Source organism: Lepidochelys kempii, chromosome 7 (genome assembly GCF_965140285.1).
Source record: "Lepidochelys kempii isolate rLepKem1 chromosome 7, rLepKem1.hap1, whole genome shotgun sequence".
Classification (NCBI taxonomy): Eukaryota; Metazoa; Chordata; order Testudines; family Cheloniidae; genus Lepidochelys; species Lepidochelys kempii.
In genome coordinates this window covers 68,905,947-68,926,972 of record NC_136386.1, presented here as the reverse complement: position 1 = coordinate 68,926,972, position 21,026 = coordinate 68,905,947, and the positions used below count along the sequence as shown (strand labels likewise).

At 44.0% G+C, this 21,026-nt stretch overlaps 1 protein-coding gene across 6 annotated transcripts in view; it reads right to left on the bottom strand.

The window, feature by feature from the left end:
* The window catches only part of TSPAN14 (tetraspanin 14), a 79,049-nt gene that overhangs the window by 31,054 nt on the left and 26,969 nt on the right, over nucleotides 1-21,026 (bottom strand). For all 6 annotated transcript variants that reach the window (XM_073353279.2, XM_073353283.2, XM_073353284.2 and 3 more), the window contains one exon: nucleotides 12,859-12,956. In XM_073353279.2, coding sequence (XP_073209380.1) covers nucleotides 12,859-12,939 — 81 coding nt within the window. In that variant the 5' untranslated portion in view covers nucleotides 12,940-12,956. The remainder of the gene's footprint in view (nucleotides 1-12,858; nucleotides 12,957-21,026) is intronic.

The window sequence follows — 21,026 nt, the reverse complement described above, 5'->3', positions numbered from 1 at the left end:
GATAATAAAAAAACATGTTCATCTCTTTGGTATAACAATGTTTTAACTCTAGATGAAGGATCACAGGGGCCTTTGGACATAGCACAGAAAAATTAAAATTGATTTGCTATGTACATTCCACTTTTTCCCACTTCCTTGTTATGTTACTGTCACTCAGAGAGTTGACTGACTTGTCTGTTACAGTAATAGAAATGAGGCAAACTTGTATTTCTTTCAAAGTGTAGGTCTACTCTGAAAAGTGACTAAAAACAGCACTTTGGGTTTCCATGTTAATCACCTCCAGCACCTTCCAAGCCGCATATTCTCAGTTTACAATTAAGAGGATATATTTTTCTGTCACCACAAGCTCTCAGGTTGTGCTCTGAAAGTCAGCTGCATTCTTTCCTTCTTGTGCATTACCAGCCAGCTATTTTGTAGGCCAGATCATACCCTCAACAACTTTGCAGCCTCACTGTTGAATCTCAGTCAATTATGCACTGAGAATCAACAACGGAAACAGTAGCAGGCTCACTCCTTCTTAGCCATTTGACTCGCGAGAACTAAGAGATGTAGAAGCTTATTTCACCAAGAACAGCCGCAGTGCAAGCTACCCAGTAGAAAAGAGCTGTTTCCCTGTTCAGATTCATTTGAAAAAATGTTTTGGATGAATGCATGTTAGCTTATGAATTGTCAATGGTGCACTATGGGCCAAATTGTGACACCCTTACTACATAGCCTTTAGGTAAGGGTATCACAATCTGGCCCTTGGAGTATTGCTGTCAGTAGTCACAATTTGTGGAGGCCTATCACAAGTTACTGTGCATTCCCAATTGACTAAGAGCCTTACATCCAAATTCAGCAATATAAATTGATGACCTTGCAAGCACTTCTGAAATGAATACACCTTCTAGCATGATCACACAGTGAACCAGCATGTTTTTCCAGGCATGAGCTTCCACCCTCACCTCCTAAATGCGCCAGATATCCATGAGAACAAAATCTTACACAAGTGAGTGCTGAAGGAGCTGTGTGTGAGCACACCCAAATTTAGAATTCACTGTGATTTTCATTCCACACTATTCTCCCAGATCTATTTCCCAGCCTATGTGGCTCTAACGTGAGCTACAAGGACCACCTCTCAGAGCTGGAGGGCCTCTCAGTCTCCATGCTCATTTGGTCTTTGGTGAGAGGTCAGACCAAAGAACTGCCAACAAGAACTACAAATGAATCTAATTGTAGTGCTGTTTTTGTGAAGTGGATACCAGTCCAGAAGCAATGGACAGAGAGCAAACCCATCATTAAATGGGTCATCAGACAACCATCCTATTTTTACAAGTTTTGGTTACTATCCACATGGGCTGGGAGTTGATCCAACCATGGTGGTAGTGAGGTGACTCACCATCAGAGGTGGTACTCCCCTTGGTGTATGTGCCTAATCGTCCAAGATGTTGAACCACCTCAACCTCAAATAGGAGCAGGATCAGGCCCCAGATGCACTGCATTTGAAATCATCTGCTGAAATAGGTCACAGAACTCTATATCTATCAGTGAATTTATAAAAGTGGAATGATGGAGCAGATTCACATGGCTGCCAAAGTGCAAATATTTAAATGAGTGAGTTCCTTGTTTTTAAATTCCATGTGAGACTTTAAATGCCTCATTGATAACTGCTGAAAAAATCTGTAATGATATTCTGTAGTGACAAATGACCTTAAAAGTTAACCCAGAGTGAGTGTGTCATGCTGCAAATTAGTGAGCCTTGGAATGTTACAGAAGTTTCTGTTTTAGGCATCCGCCTTTTACATGGACTCAAACAATATGTTTTAAAACAAGAATGTCATCTTGGATCATCCAGATTGGCCTCTACACTTTACAATCAGTAAACCCACATGCACCATGAAAGAGGTTGGATGGAAACATACACAACAAATCCACCACACCTCTGCGAACAGGAAGTTCAAATGAGCCACAGCAGCTGCGCCCTTCCTGCCCTGGGGTTTATAGATCCACGACAACTTTGAAATGTTGGGTTTTCTTTTTATATTCTGTTCAGAGAGAAATGCCCTCTTATTTTGTAGGATTGTCTGAATTATTCATTGTTATATAGAACAACTGCACTCTGAAAGGAGACAGTAATGCTCAAACTTACTTTTAAAATCAGTCTCACACCCTCTCTGAATCCCCTCATCTATGTCAGCAGCAACACCTTTAACTATTAAAAAACAAAGACCTAAAATCCAATTTGCCTCTCCTCACATAGGGCTAAATTGGGGTATTTATTTAGTCACCATCCTGCAATGGGGAAGGCATACAGAAAAATTGCTTCAGAGGTATTCCATCTCGGGGCCTGATCCAAAACTGCATGGAAACATTCCTACTGACTAGGAGGCACAATGCTTTTTGCAGGTCACCAGTTGCATTGGGAAGATAAGAGTAATTTGCTACTCTCCTTCAATGGGTGTACACATTCTCTCGCCCATGTGACAAAACCTGCTTTGCTGACAAGTGTGGTGTATTGAAAAAAACTGTTAAAATTGTAAACCATCACTTTAAATACTCTGATGTTTTCCTGGCCCTGCTTGAAGCCAGGCCTCCCTGTAGGGAAGCATGGGATCAGTCAGCCTGCAGCCAGACTGCTTAGAGTAAAGTGGGGTGAGTTCTGCCTCAGACAGCAGCCTGTTTAAGTCTCTCTCCGTGGCAGGGTTTTTAGGTGTTATTCTGGGTTCGAAAGTAGTGTCACGCTACAACCTTCCAGCAAAAGTACTTATGTTTATCTAAATTCCCCATGTTTATGCTGTGAACTTAAACCACCAGCATATAACATGAGTGGAGCCATGGCTCAATATACTCCCCTCTCTTTCTCTCCCTGTCCCCTTTCTAGAAAGTTGCTCTTGGGGTCAATAAACAACTTGGTAACAGCTGCTTTTCTCCTTCAAGCACAGGGGCTGCTGTTCTAGATGTCCTTTCAGAGCTGTACAAGACACTGTGGATTCCTTCCTCGCTCCACTGCACAGCTGAGCAAAAAGAGGAGCTGCAATTTAAAAATCCCAAGAAATCTTTTCCATTAACATCATGAAAATGTTGATATTAGTCTTAGATTTAAAAGATCATTTTATTTTTATAAACCGTAAATTTTATACTAAAGTTGACCTGAGATGACTGTAGCGTTATCTTGTTCAGAGCAAAGATACTGGGCTTGCATCATCCTATGGTTTCCCACCTATTACTGTATTTTTTTCTAAACATCTGAAATCCCAATTGCTAACGGCCAGGAGCAGAATTAGGAAGTAACTCAAGGTACATCACAATGAACTGCATTCTGCTCTTCCTGTCGAGATGTGAGTAAGGATAAGGAGAATTCTGGAATGCTCAATCCTTCCCCCTTTCGCTCCATGATTCCTGGATTGGATCTCAAGAGTGCAAGCAGTTCAGAACAAAAGCATTATTGGGGTATCCCTCCTGCCCTCCAATGAGTTTTCAAGGTGAAGGGTAGGCATTTTGGAGCACTGCTCTACAGCCAAAAAACACAGGGTTAGAGCCACAGCTTTGGTTCATTGGGCATGTCTACACTGCAATTAAGAACCCATGTTTAGCCTGTGCCAGCTGACTCGAGCTCGGGCTGTGGGGCTGTTTGATTGTAGTGTATACTTCAGAGCTTGGGCTGGAGCCCGGGCTCTAGGACCCTGCAAGGTTGGAGGGTCCCACACCCAGAAGTCTACACTGCAATAAAACAGCCCTGCAGCCCAAGACCCACAAGCTCAAGTCAGCTAGCATGGACCAGCCACAGGTTTTTAATTGCAGTGTAGACGTATGCATTCGGACTAGTGTCCTACTTCTCCACAGTCCCACTGACATCTCTCTCTCAGAGAAAGGTACTACTCCACATAAGGGTGTCAGAATCTGGCCCTTAGAAGCACAGAATTATCACCTTATCCCGTGAAGCTGTCATTCACGATGCAGCACAATAATGCTGTGTTCGCCCCGAAGTGGTTTTAGAACACAGGGAAATCTCAATGGGAGATTCAGCCCTAGTCATGCTAGAGTGGAGGAAGACGAGGTAGCGGAGGTAACTTCTTTTATGAGACCAGTTTCTGTTACCTCACCCACCTTGTCTCGCTAATATCCAATATCCTGGGACTGACATGGCTACAACTACACTATATATAGTATGGAAGACATCCGGTGTGAAGAACTCCCAAGGTAATGAAAGATCTGCCCACCTAATGAGGCAAAGAACTAGTATATTGTGAAGGCTCATGTTCAGCTGTGAGAAAGTTCTTGGCTTTACCAGACTTAAAGCAGCAGTACCTCTAAAATGTTTATTAAGACAATGTATTGAAAAGCACAGGAACCTTCCACCCCGAGGACCATGGTAGGAGAACAGGACTCTTACTAATTCTATACTCCCTCTGCTTACAAGAAAGGATGGACAATGCAAAGAGATGACTTACTGTGTGGGCTGAATCATTTGCACATGTTCACAACTGATTGTACTGTTATGTTCAGGCATACACATGGAGAAGTTAGAATTCTATGTTTTTAACTATTACTGGAAGGTTGCAACATAATACTGTTTCTTAAAATACACAACCCTTAACATGCAAGAACTAAAAACAAGAGAGACAGAGAGCACAACCTCTCTAAAACAGAGAGATACAACTCAACTCATCTCTCTCGAGGCTGGCTCTCTGCAGAACTGACTGATTGCAAGCTTTCCCGCAGAGCCCCTTGGCCTGCAAACAGGACCAGAAAAACCCTTAGGATTTACAGTGATGCTGGTAATGTTTACACAGCTTCCAATACACCATAGATACCAAGAGACCCATATTTCTCATCAGAAAATGAGATATCAATAACTTCTTGCTTACAACCCTTGATCTGAACAACAAAGGTTTTATAAGCATGGATAATTTTTCTAGAGCCTAGTTAAATTTTGGGCCTGATCAGCTAGACACATGAGAAAAATGAAAGTATAGTGAACACTAGGTTAAACTTCATAGTTTAAACAGCAGACATCAGGCAAATCAACAGCAGGAAATGGTCACAATGTGGAATCTTCAATAAGGACGAAAGAAAAGAAAAATATATTTATATCTATTTCAGGGAAATCGAAAGTCTGTCTCAGCAAATCTATAGGTCACAACCTGACTGCTTCTGGTGTGAGATGGAAGGGGGAAAAAAAAAGGGACCACAAATTAATGTAGTGCCATAACAGACAGAGACCATCTCAGGCACTCAAGAGATTTAATGTAGAAGGCCATGACTGTTTCCTGAAAGGAAGCAAGTTTTGAATATAATTTTTTTCCCCCCAAGGAAATAGATGTCTCTGAAAATAGCTATTTGCAAAAAGGAAAAAAATACCAAATTTCCTAAAAAAAGAGTTATGTTTATTTAAGCTGTATGGTTTTATTCAGCCTTCATGAATATCTATTTGTCCAGGCACAAGAGCTACTTGCCTGTTCTCTCCCATGATGAGTGAGGACAATGAAAAACCTAGAGATTTTACTTCGCCCTAAACAAGCAGAATCTTGCAAGGCTGATTATTTACCTATAGTTAATTTGAAATATTGCAAATAAATATTTTAACAATACCTAGATTCAACACTATCCTATTTTTAGCTAATCCAGTGCCATTGGATCTCACAAGCTAGGGAAGGTCAGGCTGAGTCAGGTGAGTATTTGGATAGGGATCACCAAGTAGCACTTCAGGCATTGTCTACACCACAAGCTTGCATATGGAGGTATGTCAGGGGATTGAAAAGGTGGCTGCAACACCAAAACTGTTATATAGACAGCAGGGTATGTGATACAGGAAATGGCACTGGAGATTCAGTAGGTGGAACTCTTCCTTCCAAATCTGTATTGAACCAATATCCTATCTTGGCACTGGGGAACTCTGTTGCTAACAGACTTTATGGATACAACATAAATACAGTTTGGAGCTTAGTATGTTTTAAGCACAGAGTCCCGACCAAATCTTACTTAATATATTTCGTTTTTCCTTCCTACTTCTCCATTTCCTGGTCTGAGCTGTCTAACAACTCACAGCAACACTCCTCAACAGCTCATGCAATTCTAGTCCACAGATGGCTGGCTTTTTTAGTAGTGGGTGAAATGAACTCTATACCTAGCTTAGGGAATGCCTATGCTACAGTGATACCGTTATGACATTTCTCTGAGAGGTGGGAACTGGGTTGTCAGAAGAACCCTAGCTATATCTACGCAGGGGGTTAGGTCGACTTAACTACGGCATTCAGGGCATGACATTTTTCACAGCCTGAGCAATGTAGTTAGGTTGATCTAATTTTTAAGTGTAGCCCAGGCTTTACTGCGGCTCCTCATGCTCACAAGGCCTTTTGAGATCCTTGGATGAAAGGGTCCCCATCGATGCAGGAGTCCATTATAATATTGCGAGTTTGTCTGTGCCACCACTTTTATTTTATGTACATGCAGTCAAGAGTGTACAGAAAAATCTGTTTCCTGGTGGCAACTGAAGGCAATGTGGGGTTGTGATAGCTGTAAGGCTAGGTCTGAAAGGTGCACGAACAGGCATAATGTTCTTTATGTGCTTAGGGTGGCCAGGTGTCCTGTTTTGGACTAGAACACCCAGTCAAAAGGGGACCCCGGTGGCTCCGGTCAGCACTGCTGACCGGGCTGTTGACTGTCCAGTTGGCAGTGCTGCCACACTGTGCAGGGGGGCTGGCAGGCTCCCTGCTAGCCGCTGCACTATGCGGCTCCCAGGTTGGGAAGCAGCTGGCATGTCCGGCTCCTAGCCTTAGGGGCAGCCAGGGGGGTCTTCGTGCTGTCCCTCCCCTAGTGTAGTTTCCATTGGCTGGTTCAGGTCAGGGCAGGGGAGGAACTAGCATGAGCACGACTCACAAGTGCTCAGCAGGCAGCACGTGCCTCTCCCACTGCTGCCCAGCCCTCTTCTCCTCACGTGGCTAGGCTTGAGCTGCAGTGCGTGCCATGCGGCGAACTGCGGTCAGTCTGTCTGTTGCCCCATCACCAGCACCCAGGAGTTTGAGGTATGTGTACCCCGGTCTCCAAGTGCTGGGAATGGGGTTGCACCCGCACCCCTCCCTAACCCCCCCACACTGCTATCCCCATCACTGCATCCCTCCACTGTCCCATCCTGTCCTGCCCCCCACACCTACCCATCCCAGCCCCATACCCCTTGCAGTGCTCTCCCACCCATCCTCGCCACATGTCCCTCACCCCCCACAGCCCTGCATCCCATTCACCTCCAAACACTGCTGCACTCCCATTATGTCCCTATACACCCGTTTCCCCCACATCCTCATGCTCCTGTAGCCTTCTGCCTCCCCCTGCATCCCCACCCACCTCCACACCCCTCCTCTCTTCTTCACTGCCCCCTCTCACCCCCATCCTGCTCTCATCCTTGGCCTCTTTCCCTCCCCATCCTCTCTCCTCCACCACCCTCATCTTTTCCCCTTCAGCTCACCCGCCTCCTTTCCCAGCTGGGTGATTTAGGCAGCCCCTGGAAAAGCGTATGAAAAAGTGTCTCTGTGTAGGCAAGTGTGTGCAAGTGTGTGCATGCATTGTATGTGTGTAAGAGACTGTGTCGGAGTAGGGAGATGTGTGTATTGCCGCATGTGTTTACACCTGTGTGAATAAAATTTGCAGCCTGACTTTTCGTCTTTTTGTTGGCTTCCGCACAAAACAAAATTGATGACATAAAATAGATGTGTATTCATTTCATAACAAGTTTTTAAAAAAAAGGGTTCTTAAAAAGTGACTGTTGTTGACTAGTAATTGCAGAAGAGCCAATGTATCATACGTTTCTCCCCATCTTTGTCTAGCTACATTATAAACTTTGTTGCAGACTTTTTTTTATGGTTCAGAGTAGCAGCCGTGTTAGTCTGTATCCGCAAAAAGAAAAGGAGTACTTGTGGCACCTTAGAGACTAACAAATTTATTTGAGCATAAGCTTTCGTGAGCTACACCTCGCTTCATCGGATGCAGGCAGTGGAAAATACAGTGGGAAGATTTATATACACAGAGAACATGAAACAATGGGTGTTACCATACACATGGTAAGGAGAGTGATCAGGTAAGGTGAGCTATTACCAGCAGGAGAGAGAGAAAAAACCCTTTTATAGTGATAATCAAGGTGGGCCATTGCCAGCAGTTCACAAGAACATGTGAGGAACAGTGTGTGTGTGGGCGGGGGGGGGGGGGGGGCGGTAATAAACAAGGGAAAATAGTTTTTACTTTGTGTAATGACCCATCCACTCCCAGTCTTTATTCAAGCTAAATTAATTGTATCTAGTTGGCAAATTAATTCCAATTCAGCAGTCTCTCATTGGAGTCTGGTTTTGAAGTTTTGTTGTTGAAGAATTGCCACTTTTAGGTCTGTAATCGAGTGACCAAAGAGATTGAAGTGTTCTCTGACTGGTTTTTGAATGTTATAATGCTTGATGTCTGATTTGTGTCCATTTATTCTTTTACGTAGATACTGTCCAGTTTGGCCAGTACGTCTAGCTTGCCGCCCTGGAGCCCTGATCTTAGTAGGGGTCTCTAGGCACTAAACAACAATTGTAATATTAAAAAAATGTGGAAGTAAATGTGTTCATGTGTACACATCTAGCATGCATGAATATACATGTGTACCTACGTGTAGATGTGGGAGTCAGTTGCTACAGATTTATTTATATCATTATCTGGACTGGTATGCATTTCTGTGGTTGTAGTCTATGGATTTGGGTCTGGGCTTCAGGATTGGGCCTGTAATGGACCCATTGCCGCTATGATCACGTGTGGTCCTAATTCTACACACAAATTACAACAACTTTAGTGAACAAAAACCATGGAGTTCGTTGCAAAAGAAAATTGAAAGGGGGGGGGGGGGGGGGGAATCATGAAAACCTTTGAAATTTTTTTTTAAAAATGACCCTTTTTGACTATTTTGCTGCCAGCTCTAGCATCCAGTAACAAATAAAACTGGAACTTAGCAAAGGTACATCTGTCAAAACAATAAATATATACGTTTGGACCTTGCAGTGAAAATGAGCATGTGAGAGGGGGTGGGGGAGAGCAAGCAATGAAGGGAGTGGGGGATGCAGTGAGCGGGGGATGGAGCGGGGCAAGGGTGTTTGGTTTTCTGGACTTAGAAAGTTGGACACCCTGTGTGTGCTGGAGGAGTGTGCTTATCTTAACCAGTTTCTACACCTGTGTAAAGTGTGGCTTGTGCTATATCCCAGTGCTGCTTACCAGCACTAACTAGTGGACACGAGAGTCAGGGTCCTGAACTTGCCCCCACCCAGATTCAGGGGCAGCTCTGCCAATTTTGCTGTCCCAAGCAGTCGCCGCCGAATTGCCACCGCGCCCAGAAGAGCAGCGGAGGTGCCGCCCAAAAGCCGCCATGGGACACGGACTGCCACCCCATTGGGAATGCTGCCTCAGGCACCTGCTTGGAAAGCTGGTGTCTGGAGCCGGCCCTGCCTAGATAGGAGCCTGGAGGATGTTCAACTCTCATGGCAACACTGGTAAACCCCTTTTCCCCATTGCATTTATGCTCAGAGAGATTACGGTTGCCCTCTGCATCTGTGCTTTCAGGGCCTTTCCCCTATAGCAATATTGTGCAGGGACAGGTATAATTTGGCCTATTATTCTCCTGTACATTTTATATTTTGCAGTAGAGAGTGTCTTCGATCTTACCCCTCCCTCTAGACATGTAGTGTACTAACAAAGGGTGAGTATGTAGGAAGGAATCTCAGGACTAACTAAAGAAGTTATTACCCCATTCAGATATGTTGTTAAGAACCTTTCAGATATACCTTGCAACCTTTTCCTTTGAGATACTTCAAGAAAAATGCTGTGGGTGTGTGCAGTATTACGCAAGACAGAGACAAGCTCCTTCCATGATCACTGTAACACAGTACTGTAAATGGCTGAGATAGGCTTGTGAAAGTGCCTATACTTTTCTCCAATTCCAGCCTTCCTCCACAGAGGGAAGCAAAGTCCTGAAGTCACTGTCAAAGTACAGCCTGACCCTCCCAACCACTTTACTCCTGACCTCATGCAACAGACTGCCAGGTCAGCGGAGAGAGGTACTTCCAAGGGGTGGGTGGGTGTGTGCACGCACCCCCAATTTAAATAGCCTCTTATGCAGCAGATAGGTCCCCCTATTGTATCTTATCAAGGAGGTCTGAGCCCCAGGTACAATCGTTTACCAGCACACTCTGGACACAGTTTTTAATGCAAGTCCCAAAACATTAAATTGGAAAGGTGCAAAGACTCATCTAATATCTCTTCAAAATTACAACCCTATGATTAAATTCAGTACTGGAAACATTAAACAGCGATCCGGAGGGGGGAGGGAAAAAGCTGTAGCTCAAAACCATAATACTCAAGTTCTCTGCCCCTTTATCACTCTTTAGCAAAGAGCCTTTGCAAAATTTTTGCTCTTTCTTCTCTCAGAATCAGCTCTCATTCCAGTGAGCAACAAGGCAAACTGAAAGCCAAGAGGTAAGAAAAAGGAACAGTTAAGATCACTATCAGTTTTTAGAAAGGTTGGGAACAGAGGGATAAAGAAAAAAGGTCATTCTATCCTTTATGAAGAAAAAAAAAAGTGATAAAAAAGGATGGAACAACGTAGAATGAGAGGGAAAACTGAGTGGCTATAAAAGACCAGTTCTAGATCTTTGATAGTCTTGCGGAAACATCAGGGACTTCTGACCCTTTCCAAGTGCTGTATATTCTTACTGTCAAGTTACAAAAACAAAAGGATTTGACAAGCCTACTACAGAAGATTAGGAATATCATAATGCTATAAAGGAAAACTGATTCTCCAGCAGGGGATATTTCCATCTCCTTTTTCCACATTACTTGCTTCATTGTGAGCTATCATCTACAGTATCTCAGTTTAGAGGTCCCGGTTTTCATTAAAACAACTTGCCTTCGGCTAAGGATACGGCGTACTAAACAAGGATGGTCACCAGTGAGAGCAGCTTCCTTTATAGCCAGATCCCCAGCTTGTGTAAGTCAATATGGCACCACTGGCTTTAACAGAAATGTCAATTTATATTCTTGGTATCGTGGTATCAAGTTTTATGAAGGGGGAAAAAAAAGTCACTTTCATGTCTTCCCCTGAAAACTCCAGCCCTTAAGTTTGCTCCAGTAAAGTTTTGATTAGCTACACTGCAGAGTCAACATATTAGACCAGCTGCATGTATCACTGTAAATGATATTAGCAAAGGGGCAGCTCCACTTTGCACCTGTTTTCATTAGTGGTCATTTTGGCCCAAGCTGTCTATGAGAAGGATAAGTGACACTTGCATTGTTTATGCCAGTATTCCGATTGCATTGTCTGAAGGACAGCAATACACATCAGACATCGCACAGTTTAGCATCATGGCCATTTTGAGGTCTTTATTAAACTTCTGGTTCAGAAAGCATCTCCTCACCTTGCATGCACAGATGTTGAAAGGCCAAGATAGTTAATGAACATAAGCCTAATTTAATATGCACATAGTATAAAGTAACAAGAATGGGTGGATACCATTTTCTGTACCCCTTTTACTGATCCTGTTTAAGTTAGGGTCAGGCCAATAGTTCAGAAGTCATAAGAACCAGCTCAGACCAAGATAACCAGAGGTTATTTGCCTGTGCAGTAATGGTGGTTCTTTGAGAGGGGTGTCCCTATGGGAGCTCCACTTCAGGTGTGCATATGTAATGCCGACAGACTCGCATTGTTGGTGGGCGGAATTGAACCCGGGACCTCTGGAGCTTAGTGCATGAGCCTCTACAGCATGAGCTAAAAGCCAACTGGCTGTTACCTAAGACTGTAGAGCAGACTCATTTTTTCTCTCTAAGAGGTCTCGATGCCACTAGATGGGACAGAACACCACACCCAGGAGGTGTGTGGGTTACGCGTATGCCTCTCGAGCCCTCGATCAGAGATTTTTCCATTGCTATCCATTTGCCCTGTGCATGTACTCTTTACAATCTCATGTCACACACAGAGGGGATACAGAGCTGTGCGGACAGTTCCTTCTTTATCTGAATGTCTAAAGAAAGAACACAGTCTGAAGGAGAGGGGAAGGAGGGCAGTAGTGGAGCACCCATAGGAACACATCTCAAAAGAACCAGAGAGAGTTACTGCACAAGGTGAGTAACAACTTCTTCTTCGAGTAGTGTCCCTATGGGTGCTCCATTTTAGGTGATGCCCGACCAGCATCCCCACAGGGCTCGAGAGGTGCACGCACATCTGAAATGGAGCGTCCAAAGTGATACTACGCAAAGGAAAATTAACTTTTTTGATGTTCAGAAGATCTTGGATAACTTCCCGCGAAACTATTCTTCAAACAAACACACACACACACACCCAGTGCTTCCTGGTTCCAGCCTGAAGCAGGACAGAAGAGATACAGTGCCCAGGAAAGGCTATTTCCATACCCAAAAGATTCCGACTGGAGAGGCATCTGAATCAGTCCATATACCTGGATGTCTCTGCCAGGAGCCATCCATAATTCACATGGACATCCAAGCTTCTGAGACTAGACGATCAACTTCTATATTGTGCATCTACATTGTTTTTCTAACGTAAACTGTCAACTCACTGGAGCAAGGACCACATTTTTCTTTATTATTGTACCGGATTGAGCCTACAGACATGCTGCAACCAACAAGACAAATCCAAACATCTGGACATTTGCCTGCCTCCAATTTAAGTTGGAAATGAAATGAGTTTGAAGGTTTCAGTCATGCTTGGACATATCACAAAAGCCTCCATCCAAGTCCATGACGTTCACTTTCTCTGTGAGTATTATGCACGTGCTGAAGGACATAATTTCAGGGAGACAAGTCCCAGGCTGAGGACCTCATAATACAGAAGGAGAGTTTTGGCCTTGTACTCACCCAGAAGATGATGTTGTAGCTGAAAAGCAGATATTTATACCAACAGCTGATTTCCGGGTTAGAGTATCGGTAATAGTGCATCTTCTATAGAGCAATATCTGCAGAGGAGGAAGAAGAGAGAGAGGAAAAAAAAGTTCAGTCTAAAAATTCAGACGTTTAATGTGAGCTTTCTTCTACTTCAGAAAAAGTAAAGTCGCTATTCCAAAAGTTTATATTAAAAGAATTACTGTAACTTGAAATCTAGTCAATTTCAAAAAGATATTCAGTGAAATTTCAAAAACCACACCTGACACCAAGTCCCGCTGCCAATTCTTGTGGCTTTACAATATTTTCTAGTTTTTAACTAGTTCTCTCTCTGCCTGTTGCCATCTGAGAGAGATACACAAAACTGACTATACAGTTAGAGTTAAACCCAGAAGACGTACATTGATGCATTCAGGCTCTACATTAAACAGACAACCCCTTTTGTGCCCCCCTTGGCCCAAGACACTCCATGCACATGCAGGGACTTGGACTTTGCAAACAGGCTGCTTGTCCTTTTACCACCATGCCTGTTGGACTTAAGGTGTGATGGTAAATGTGGTGGTACGCAGTGAGATGGAGAAGACACAGCTTTAAGTAACTGAGAAAGAATGGTGCAGTGGGAGCTTCTGTTAGGCTGTGACAGATTGTAGCACTGTGATATTTTTAATCTTCCTATACTGCATCAAATTTGCATAATTGGTTTTATTTAGATCACAAGTCATGCAGTTACAAAAGCTTTGATCTGATGGGCATTGCAGAGTTCTGCTTTCTGTGCTTCTCATATTTGAAGAAGGTAAGCATCAGCCACTGGAGTTGCTCAATGTTTCAAAAAACTGAAGCCTTCCAGGGCATTATGCCAAACCCATCTCTCTACAGGAATGCAGCAGAATGCCCCATATAGAAAACCAAACCCACAAACCTCCCAGCTGAAAGCTGTTATGCTGAAGAAGTCCCGAAGAGGCCAGTGTGTGGGAAAGGCCCACCAGCTAATACCAGTTGGTCTGTCACTCTGAGAACTGGGCAGGAGAGGGGTTAACACCATTCCCACAATTCAACCCTCTAATCATGCCTTTAAATCAAGGGTTTCCCTCCCAGGGGATTTTAGTAGAAGCTTAGCAATAAAATTTTAATAGAGCATAATAAGATTTTTCAAATGGTTCTACCCCAAATAAGGAAATGAGACAAGATGTTTGTTGTGAAATTACATTAAACGGTGTAAAAAGAAAAGGAGTACTCGTGGCACCTTAGAGACTAACCAATTTACTTGAGCAAAAGCTTTAGTGAGCTACAGCTCACTTCACTGGATGCAAAAAGGGAAGGTGGGGGGAAACAGACATCCACAGCACCAGCCTGATAGGGCTAGACTGTAACTTTATAGAATAAGGCGGGGGCACATAGCGCTGTAGTCCCAGAAGCAGATTCAACCACAATTCCTCCCCTTTTGAGCTGGAGAGCAAGCAAGTTATTTCAACTCTTTTTACAGCAGAGCATACTCCTGCATGTCAGCTGGCCATCTGGAAGGAGGTGTAGAGAAAGGACAGCTCCTGAGCTACTTCTAACCCCCAACCCATCTGCTCACTTCTTTGCAGGGGGGGAATTCAGGGTGAGCAGCTACTGATCTTCCATCCCCTATGCTGTGGCTGGGGTCACAAGCTGTGCACGACAAGTGGGTGAATAGGGCCCTCATACTTAATTAAGCACTTCTCTAATAATTACGCTTTGGTATCTCACTGCGGCATCACAGAATGGTCTAGCACAAAGTTGTCTTGTATTCTTGGTTGTAACAAGAAATTCAGTAGGATGATGGATAGGTTTGTCATACAGATTCACTATAAAAATCATTCCACCCCTTGACACCCCCACCCAAAAAACCCAACTATTATCTATTTTGAAGAATCTCTCATTTTACATAAGACTACCTCTTTTAGTTTTCAAAACGGCATTGCTAAAAGTTTCCAGCAGCATGATGGAATACTGCCACCAAGTCTGTTTTTAAGATTCCTAACCAAACCCTGGCTCATATCAAGTTGCCATGAACTTGAAACTCAGCACCAAGCACAAACTTTTGGCTGCAAAAAGGAGAGTAATTCCAAACCAAGCCCCTAGGGAGAAGATAGGATTATGCTTTGCCCATGGGGTTCCATGTGTGGAGTATCCAAGATGCACGTCTCTCGGAAGGAAATTAAGTGGTCTCAGATCTGGTCTTGACTTCCCCAGACATCACCTGGTAGTCACTTTTGGGCCTCTGCGGTTTTCCTGACAACCAGCTGCGTTTGGTGGTTTCTGCCTATTTAGAAAACAGATCAAAGATTCTCATCCCATGCTTACTCACTGACATATTCCGCATCCAGCATCCCTTTGTGATGTTCCTCTCACAGCTTTTGGGAAATTTCCATTAATTCAAACACAAATCCTAATTAGGAGATTCATTATCTACCTCAGGATTATGGGAAATAAGATTTACTTATATTGGGCTATACCTAGAACTCTAAATAGCCGGGCAGCAAATACAGGTACTGCTAACTAACATTATTTCATCCAGAGAAGCATCTCTTAACATCAAAACATTGAACTCAAAATTAAGTTCATATTGCTGAGGACCTTGGGAGGTTTATTTTGGAGAGAGAGAAGGCATAAGAGAGCCAAAATCAACCTCCATGCTGTTGGACCAATTCCCCCCGTTTCTCATTAAGTTATTCCAGCCAGCATGCCCTTTCACTTATCAGCAGAAGCTCATAATGGAAACTAGAAGGTAAAATGATGAGATATGGACTCTGGTCATTTCATTTATGAACAGTGGACAAATCTCATTATTGATAATCAGGTCTTTCCTTCTCCAGGGATCAATTCACTCAAAATATACTGGTTGGGCTTTGCAAAACGGTTCTGTATTAGGCTAACTCCTCTGCTTTTGAAGTCAGTGGGATTTTTACTGGACTTCAATGTGAGCAGAGAATTAGGCCACTGTAGAGGGCTTTTGAAAATCTATTCCACTGAGTGCTTATCAACTCCCACCTCGACGTATGGGACTGACAGTAGGGAGGAAACAGCCAAAGCTGGGAATACTGCAGTGTGGGGGGAAAGTGGTAAAGTGGGGCCCATCTGGGACCACCCCTTCCCCCAGCAGTGTGCTGGGGAGACCCCCCAACTCACAAACTGGGGACACCAGGTAGTGTCAAAATTACAGATAGGAGCAAGCCAGGGACTCCAGGCAGTAGAGGGTAGAAGCAGCCAAAGCAGGGACCTTGGTAAACTGTTCTCCAAATGCAAAGGATCGGTTTTGATTGAACTTTCATTGACTGGCTGTTTGCTGCAGCCCTCCCTCAGAGTCTCTTCACTCCATATCGGCCTAACTTCCTTTCCCCTTTAGCTGATCCCCTCTTATCATACTGTTCATTCTGCTAGTGCGTTCTACCCCTTCCTGCACCTGTGACTGTCTTGTCCATTTAGATTTTAAGCACTTCAGGAATGAACAGTCTGCTACTCTGACATTTCCTAACACAATGGAGCCCCACTGCTGGTTAGCCCTTAGGCACTATAAAAATGTTAAAACAAGAAAAATGAGAGAGAGAGAGAGAGAGAGAGAGAGAGAGAGAGAATGGGATACTGTTGCTACACAATACCAGTAGCTATGACAAAAGAATTGTCCAAATGCGGTGGGGTTTTTTTTTTGGTTTAAAATAAAAGACATCTCTGGTTCTTGTATTGCATGACAATGTGTTCACTTGTGCTCAGAAATGGGTGAATGACCTTTATTCTTTTAAAAATATAGAGAGCGGTAGCACCTAATTCAGGCCTCCAAGGTCAAAGGCACATGAATGAAAGTACATTTCAATTTCCCTTTTCGCAATAGATCGGACCCTCAGCACAACTTTATGATAATTCCCCTTGACACAAAGAAAGAGAGCACACATTTTAGCAAATGAAAGAATAATTCCAGTACATTCTTGGCTGCAGGAGTCTGCCCCGCCCCCCTAAATTAAAAAAAAAACCAACTACCACACATTCCTCAGTATTGTGTGGCCATATAAGGCTTTATAGATTAATGAGATAGTAAATAACTTCTAAAAACAGAGGATCTAACTACTGAACTCGGTGGTCTCCACTCTGATGTGAATACAAACCTTTTCAATGGCCACTGAAGGACTGATCTGTATTAATTTACAAATACTGTAAGCAGGAGCCTGCACAAGGTGGGGGGGCAAGTAGGGGCATGGGCTCCCCAGTAATGGGTAGGGGCAGAACTCTTCTGGCCCAGGGCTGCAGCGGGGAGAGTGAGCTCCTTCAACCCCAGGGCTGCGGCAGAGGCACAGAATGTGCCCCCTACAAAAGTGATCACATTTAAATTCCTGCACACGCCCCTGACTGTAAGTGAGCAACCCATGGGAAATGTTTATTGTATACATATACTGAAGGGTTTACTGTGGGCACCTGGAGGTTCAGGATAATAGCTGGCAGGTAACAACAGCTCCAGCTACAAACGCTTCCTGGTAAACAAGGCAGAAGGTTAGGAAACAATGTCTGTGCTGTTAAACGGCGAAGATGATACTTACAGGTACCAGCTGAAATTATAAAGCTTGATTTGCCCAGATACAGAGCAGGCTGGACTGAAAGGGACTGAAATACTTTAACCCTAGAGAGGGGTGAGAGTTGTCAGCAAGCACAGAGACACAGGCCCTGAAGCCAGTGAGCCTCCTTAACCTTCCAAGAAGGATGGTAAAAATAGGGTGAGAGAGAAGACTTTAGAACAGTCTGTGGGCAAATCTCTTACCCATACTGGGCTGTGTTTCTATCATTAAAACAATACTTTTAGAAAGCTGCCTGGTCATGCCTCCTGAACGGAAGACTTGCAGCTGAGTAGTACAGTCAAGAAGTGCAAAATCTTAGAAGGGTGCACTCTGAGAGGACAGAGAGGGGTGAAAAAGCAGCAGCTATCTCTAACTATGACAGACCCCATCAGCTTGAGAAGACCCAACACCATCTGACAGTATTATTCCTATTAGAGCTAAAAGTAGGATCTAAGGCTGCTAAGCAGGATTACAGGGCTGTCCGACCCACCCACACTCTTTCAGTTTACGTTCTGCAGCATCAGCTTCAGTGTTTTGCTACTTGTTAGTTGCAGTTCCTGGGCCTGTTTCTCCACGTCCTTGTACCTTGTTAGAATCGGGTTCCCCTTCTCATGCTCTAGCATTGCAACATGATTTTCCATGATGTATTCTGGGGGAAAGCTCACAGCCACACCCTATCACAGGACCTGCAAGAGACTGTTTACCAGAAACAGCAAAGCCCAAATGGAAACTGAGCAGACAGACATGTCCACAAAGCGCAAAAAAAAGTGTGGCCCAAGATTAGCACTTCTGTCGGTCACGGGTGTCAAAAAACAACAAAAACAAAAAAACCCACACACCACATCCTGGACCAACAGAAGTGCTGGTGTGGACAGCGCTATGTCAGTGGGAGAGGCTCTCCCAGCGACATAGCTACAGCCGCTCACTGGGGGTGGCTTAATTATGCTGGCAGGAGAGCTCTCTCCAGCCAGCATAGAGCAGCTACACACAAGAGCTTACAACTGCAGTGGTACGGCTGTAAGGTCTGTAGTTTAGACATAACTAAGCTGATGCACACAAAGAAACAAGGGTGAGAGTCTCCCTGGTTCATGTGGGGTGTGTGTGGTCGCAGAGTATTTCAATTAATTATATTAAGTATCAAGCTGCAAATAGACAGTTATATAACCAGGGTATCTTGCCTCTGAGCTAGTAGACCAGGAGAATCCGGGGGAGGGGGGGGGAACAAAAAACCCCAGCAAGTTAACAGTCCTAAAACGCAATTGAAACAAAAAAAAAAAAAGATAGCCAAGCCATTGAAGGAGTCTGCCCCGTCCCCCCAGTTCGAGATCTTATTTTCTGCCTGGCTTCCTCCCCTCACTGTTTCTCAGACCTACCTTGATTGTTCAGGCCTTAACTTCAGTGAAAAGCCCACTACAGGAATATCAGCTTCTCCCACATCCTTACTGACAAGCAGGGGTCCCAACTGCCTAATCATCTTGACCTCTCTAGGACTGGTAACACACTTCTCCCTACTTCCCCTTCCATTGGTCAGCTGCCCAGCCATGACGAACCAACTGCCTGCCCTGGAGGAGTGTCGCGGTGTAGGTAATGAGGAATGCTACAGTATCACATGATGCCAGGGGATTCACACTTGATCAAGCCACACTACTACAAGCCATCTCCCCTCTTCAGGAGGTAGAGTGGATCTCCAAGACAATGTGCCTGCAATGGAGATCCTTAAAAGGGGCACCATAGCAGAAACACACACAGTTCCCCTTCTGAGCTGTCAGCCAGGATGAATGTCTCCTTCCACATTGCTGAACAATCTGTTCCACCTTTTATTCAGTGGTGATGCACTGAATGCCTTTCCCAGACCTGAAGAACTCTGTGTGGCTCAAAAGCTCATCTCTTTCACCAACAGAAGTTGGTCCAAGAAACAAAATTTTCTCACCCACCTTGTCCTCCCACATAGGTGGCTAGGGAGCAGGAAGGGCAGCACACCCTGCACCCCCAAAAAATTCCCTCCTCCACAGGGATGACTTCCAGGAAGGGGTAGGGAAGCATGTGGGAGCAGACAGCTGTGCAAGAATTACTGCAAAACTGAATGACAACTTCCTGAAAGGAGAAAGGACAACAGAATGGAGTTCTTTGGAGTTCTCCATCCTCTTTAGCAGAAATGTGGGACCTATCTTCAGAGCTGGAGTCCTGAAAATAGAGAGGTAAAGGGCTTCTGTGCCCCTTACTCCCACCTAAATTAAGGTCAGGATTTGGCCTATTACCACTTTTTTGAGAGGGGGAAGGGGAGGAAAAAGTGACAGAGATGGTATCTTGGTTCTTTCCATTGAGATACACACTGCTGTTATAGCAGCAATGCTGTATGGAGAGGCAACATGTTCTAGGCAACTGAGGGCTTGTCTACACCAGCAATTTACAGCGCTGCAACTTTTTCGCTCGGGGTGTGAAAAAACACCCCCAAGCGCTGCAAATTTCAGCGCTGTAAAGCACCAGTGTAAACTGTGCTCCCAGCGCTAGTAGCTATGCCTCACATTGTGGTGGGTTTGGTTTGTGGGTTTTAAGAGCTCTCCCAGCCCTGTGCCTCGACTACACAAGCCACTTTAAAGCACGTCCAACTCCCATCCCAAACTTTATTCCTAATTCTGCAAAAGGACTGGCTACATGCACTTGAACAGGTCACTTAGTCTCTTCCCCTTGGTATGTTTCTTAGTGTAGGAGATGCTCAGAAGTGTCAGTTGCCAGACTACAAATAAGACACGTGGTTAGTAATATTAGCTTACCTCATAGGTTTCATTGATTAGCTAATTAGTATTGTGAAGTGCTTTGAAGAGATATAAAATGATATCTAGGTGGTAATCATCAGCTTTCCCTGCAGTATATCTTATTCTTCTATATGGAGTTACACGGACTCACTCAGCCAACAGTTATTTCCCACTTATAGCAATGGGAATTTCTTTCAGAGAACTAATACAGAGGGATACTGCTAGCTTTTTAAAGACATATCATTTCAGCTCACAGCTGCACTGATGAAAGATATAACCATTCAGCAAAAGACTGCTGCAGTTTCCAGTCAGACAGTTCCAAACCCACAGATTACACGGTTATCTACAAAGTGCAAGGATCCTAAAGTTTTTATAATTGTGATATTATTCACTGCCCATAGATTTTTAACCCTTGCAGCACATGCAAAGCAAACAGGACAAGTATCAGAGGGATAGCCGTTTTAGTCTGAATCCACAAAAACAACAAGGAGTCCGGTGGCACCTTAAAGATTAACAGATTTTATTTGGGCATAAGCTTTCATGGGTAAAAAACCACTGAAGTAGTGTTTTTTTACCCACAAAAGCTTATGCCCAAATAAATCTGTTAATCTTTAAGGGACCACCGGACTCCTTGTTGTTTCTAAACTGGACAGGCCTTTCCCATATCTATTACCTATGAAATGGCTTTAAAAACAGAGAAAGGGAATGGAAATGTTACAGATTTCCAAAAAGACTGCAATTTTTCTGCAAAAGCATTGAAAAGAATGGACCAGAGCCTCAGCTAGTGTTAATGGAGCAAGGCAGATTTAAGTCAACGTAC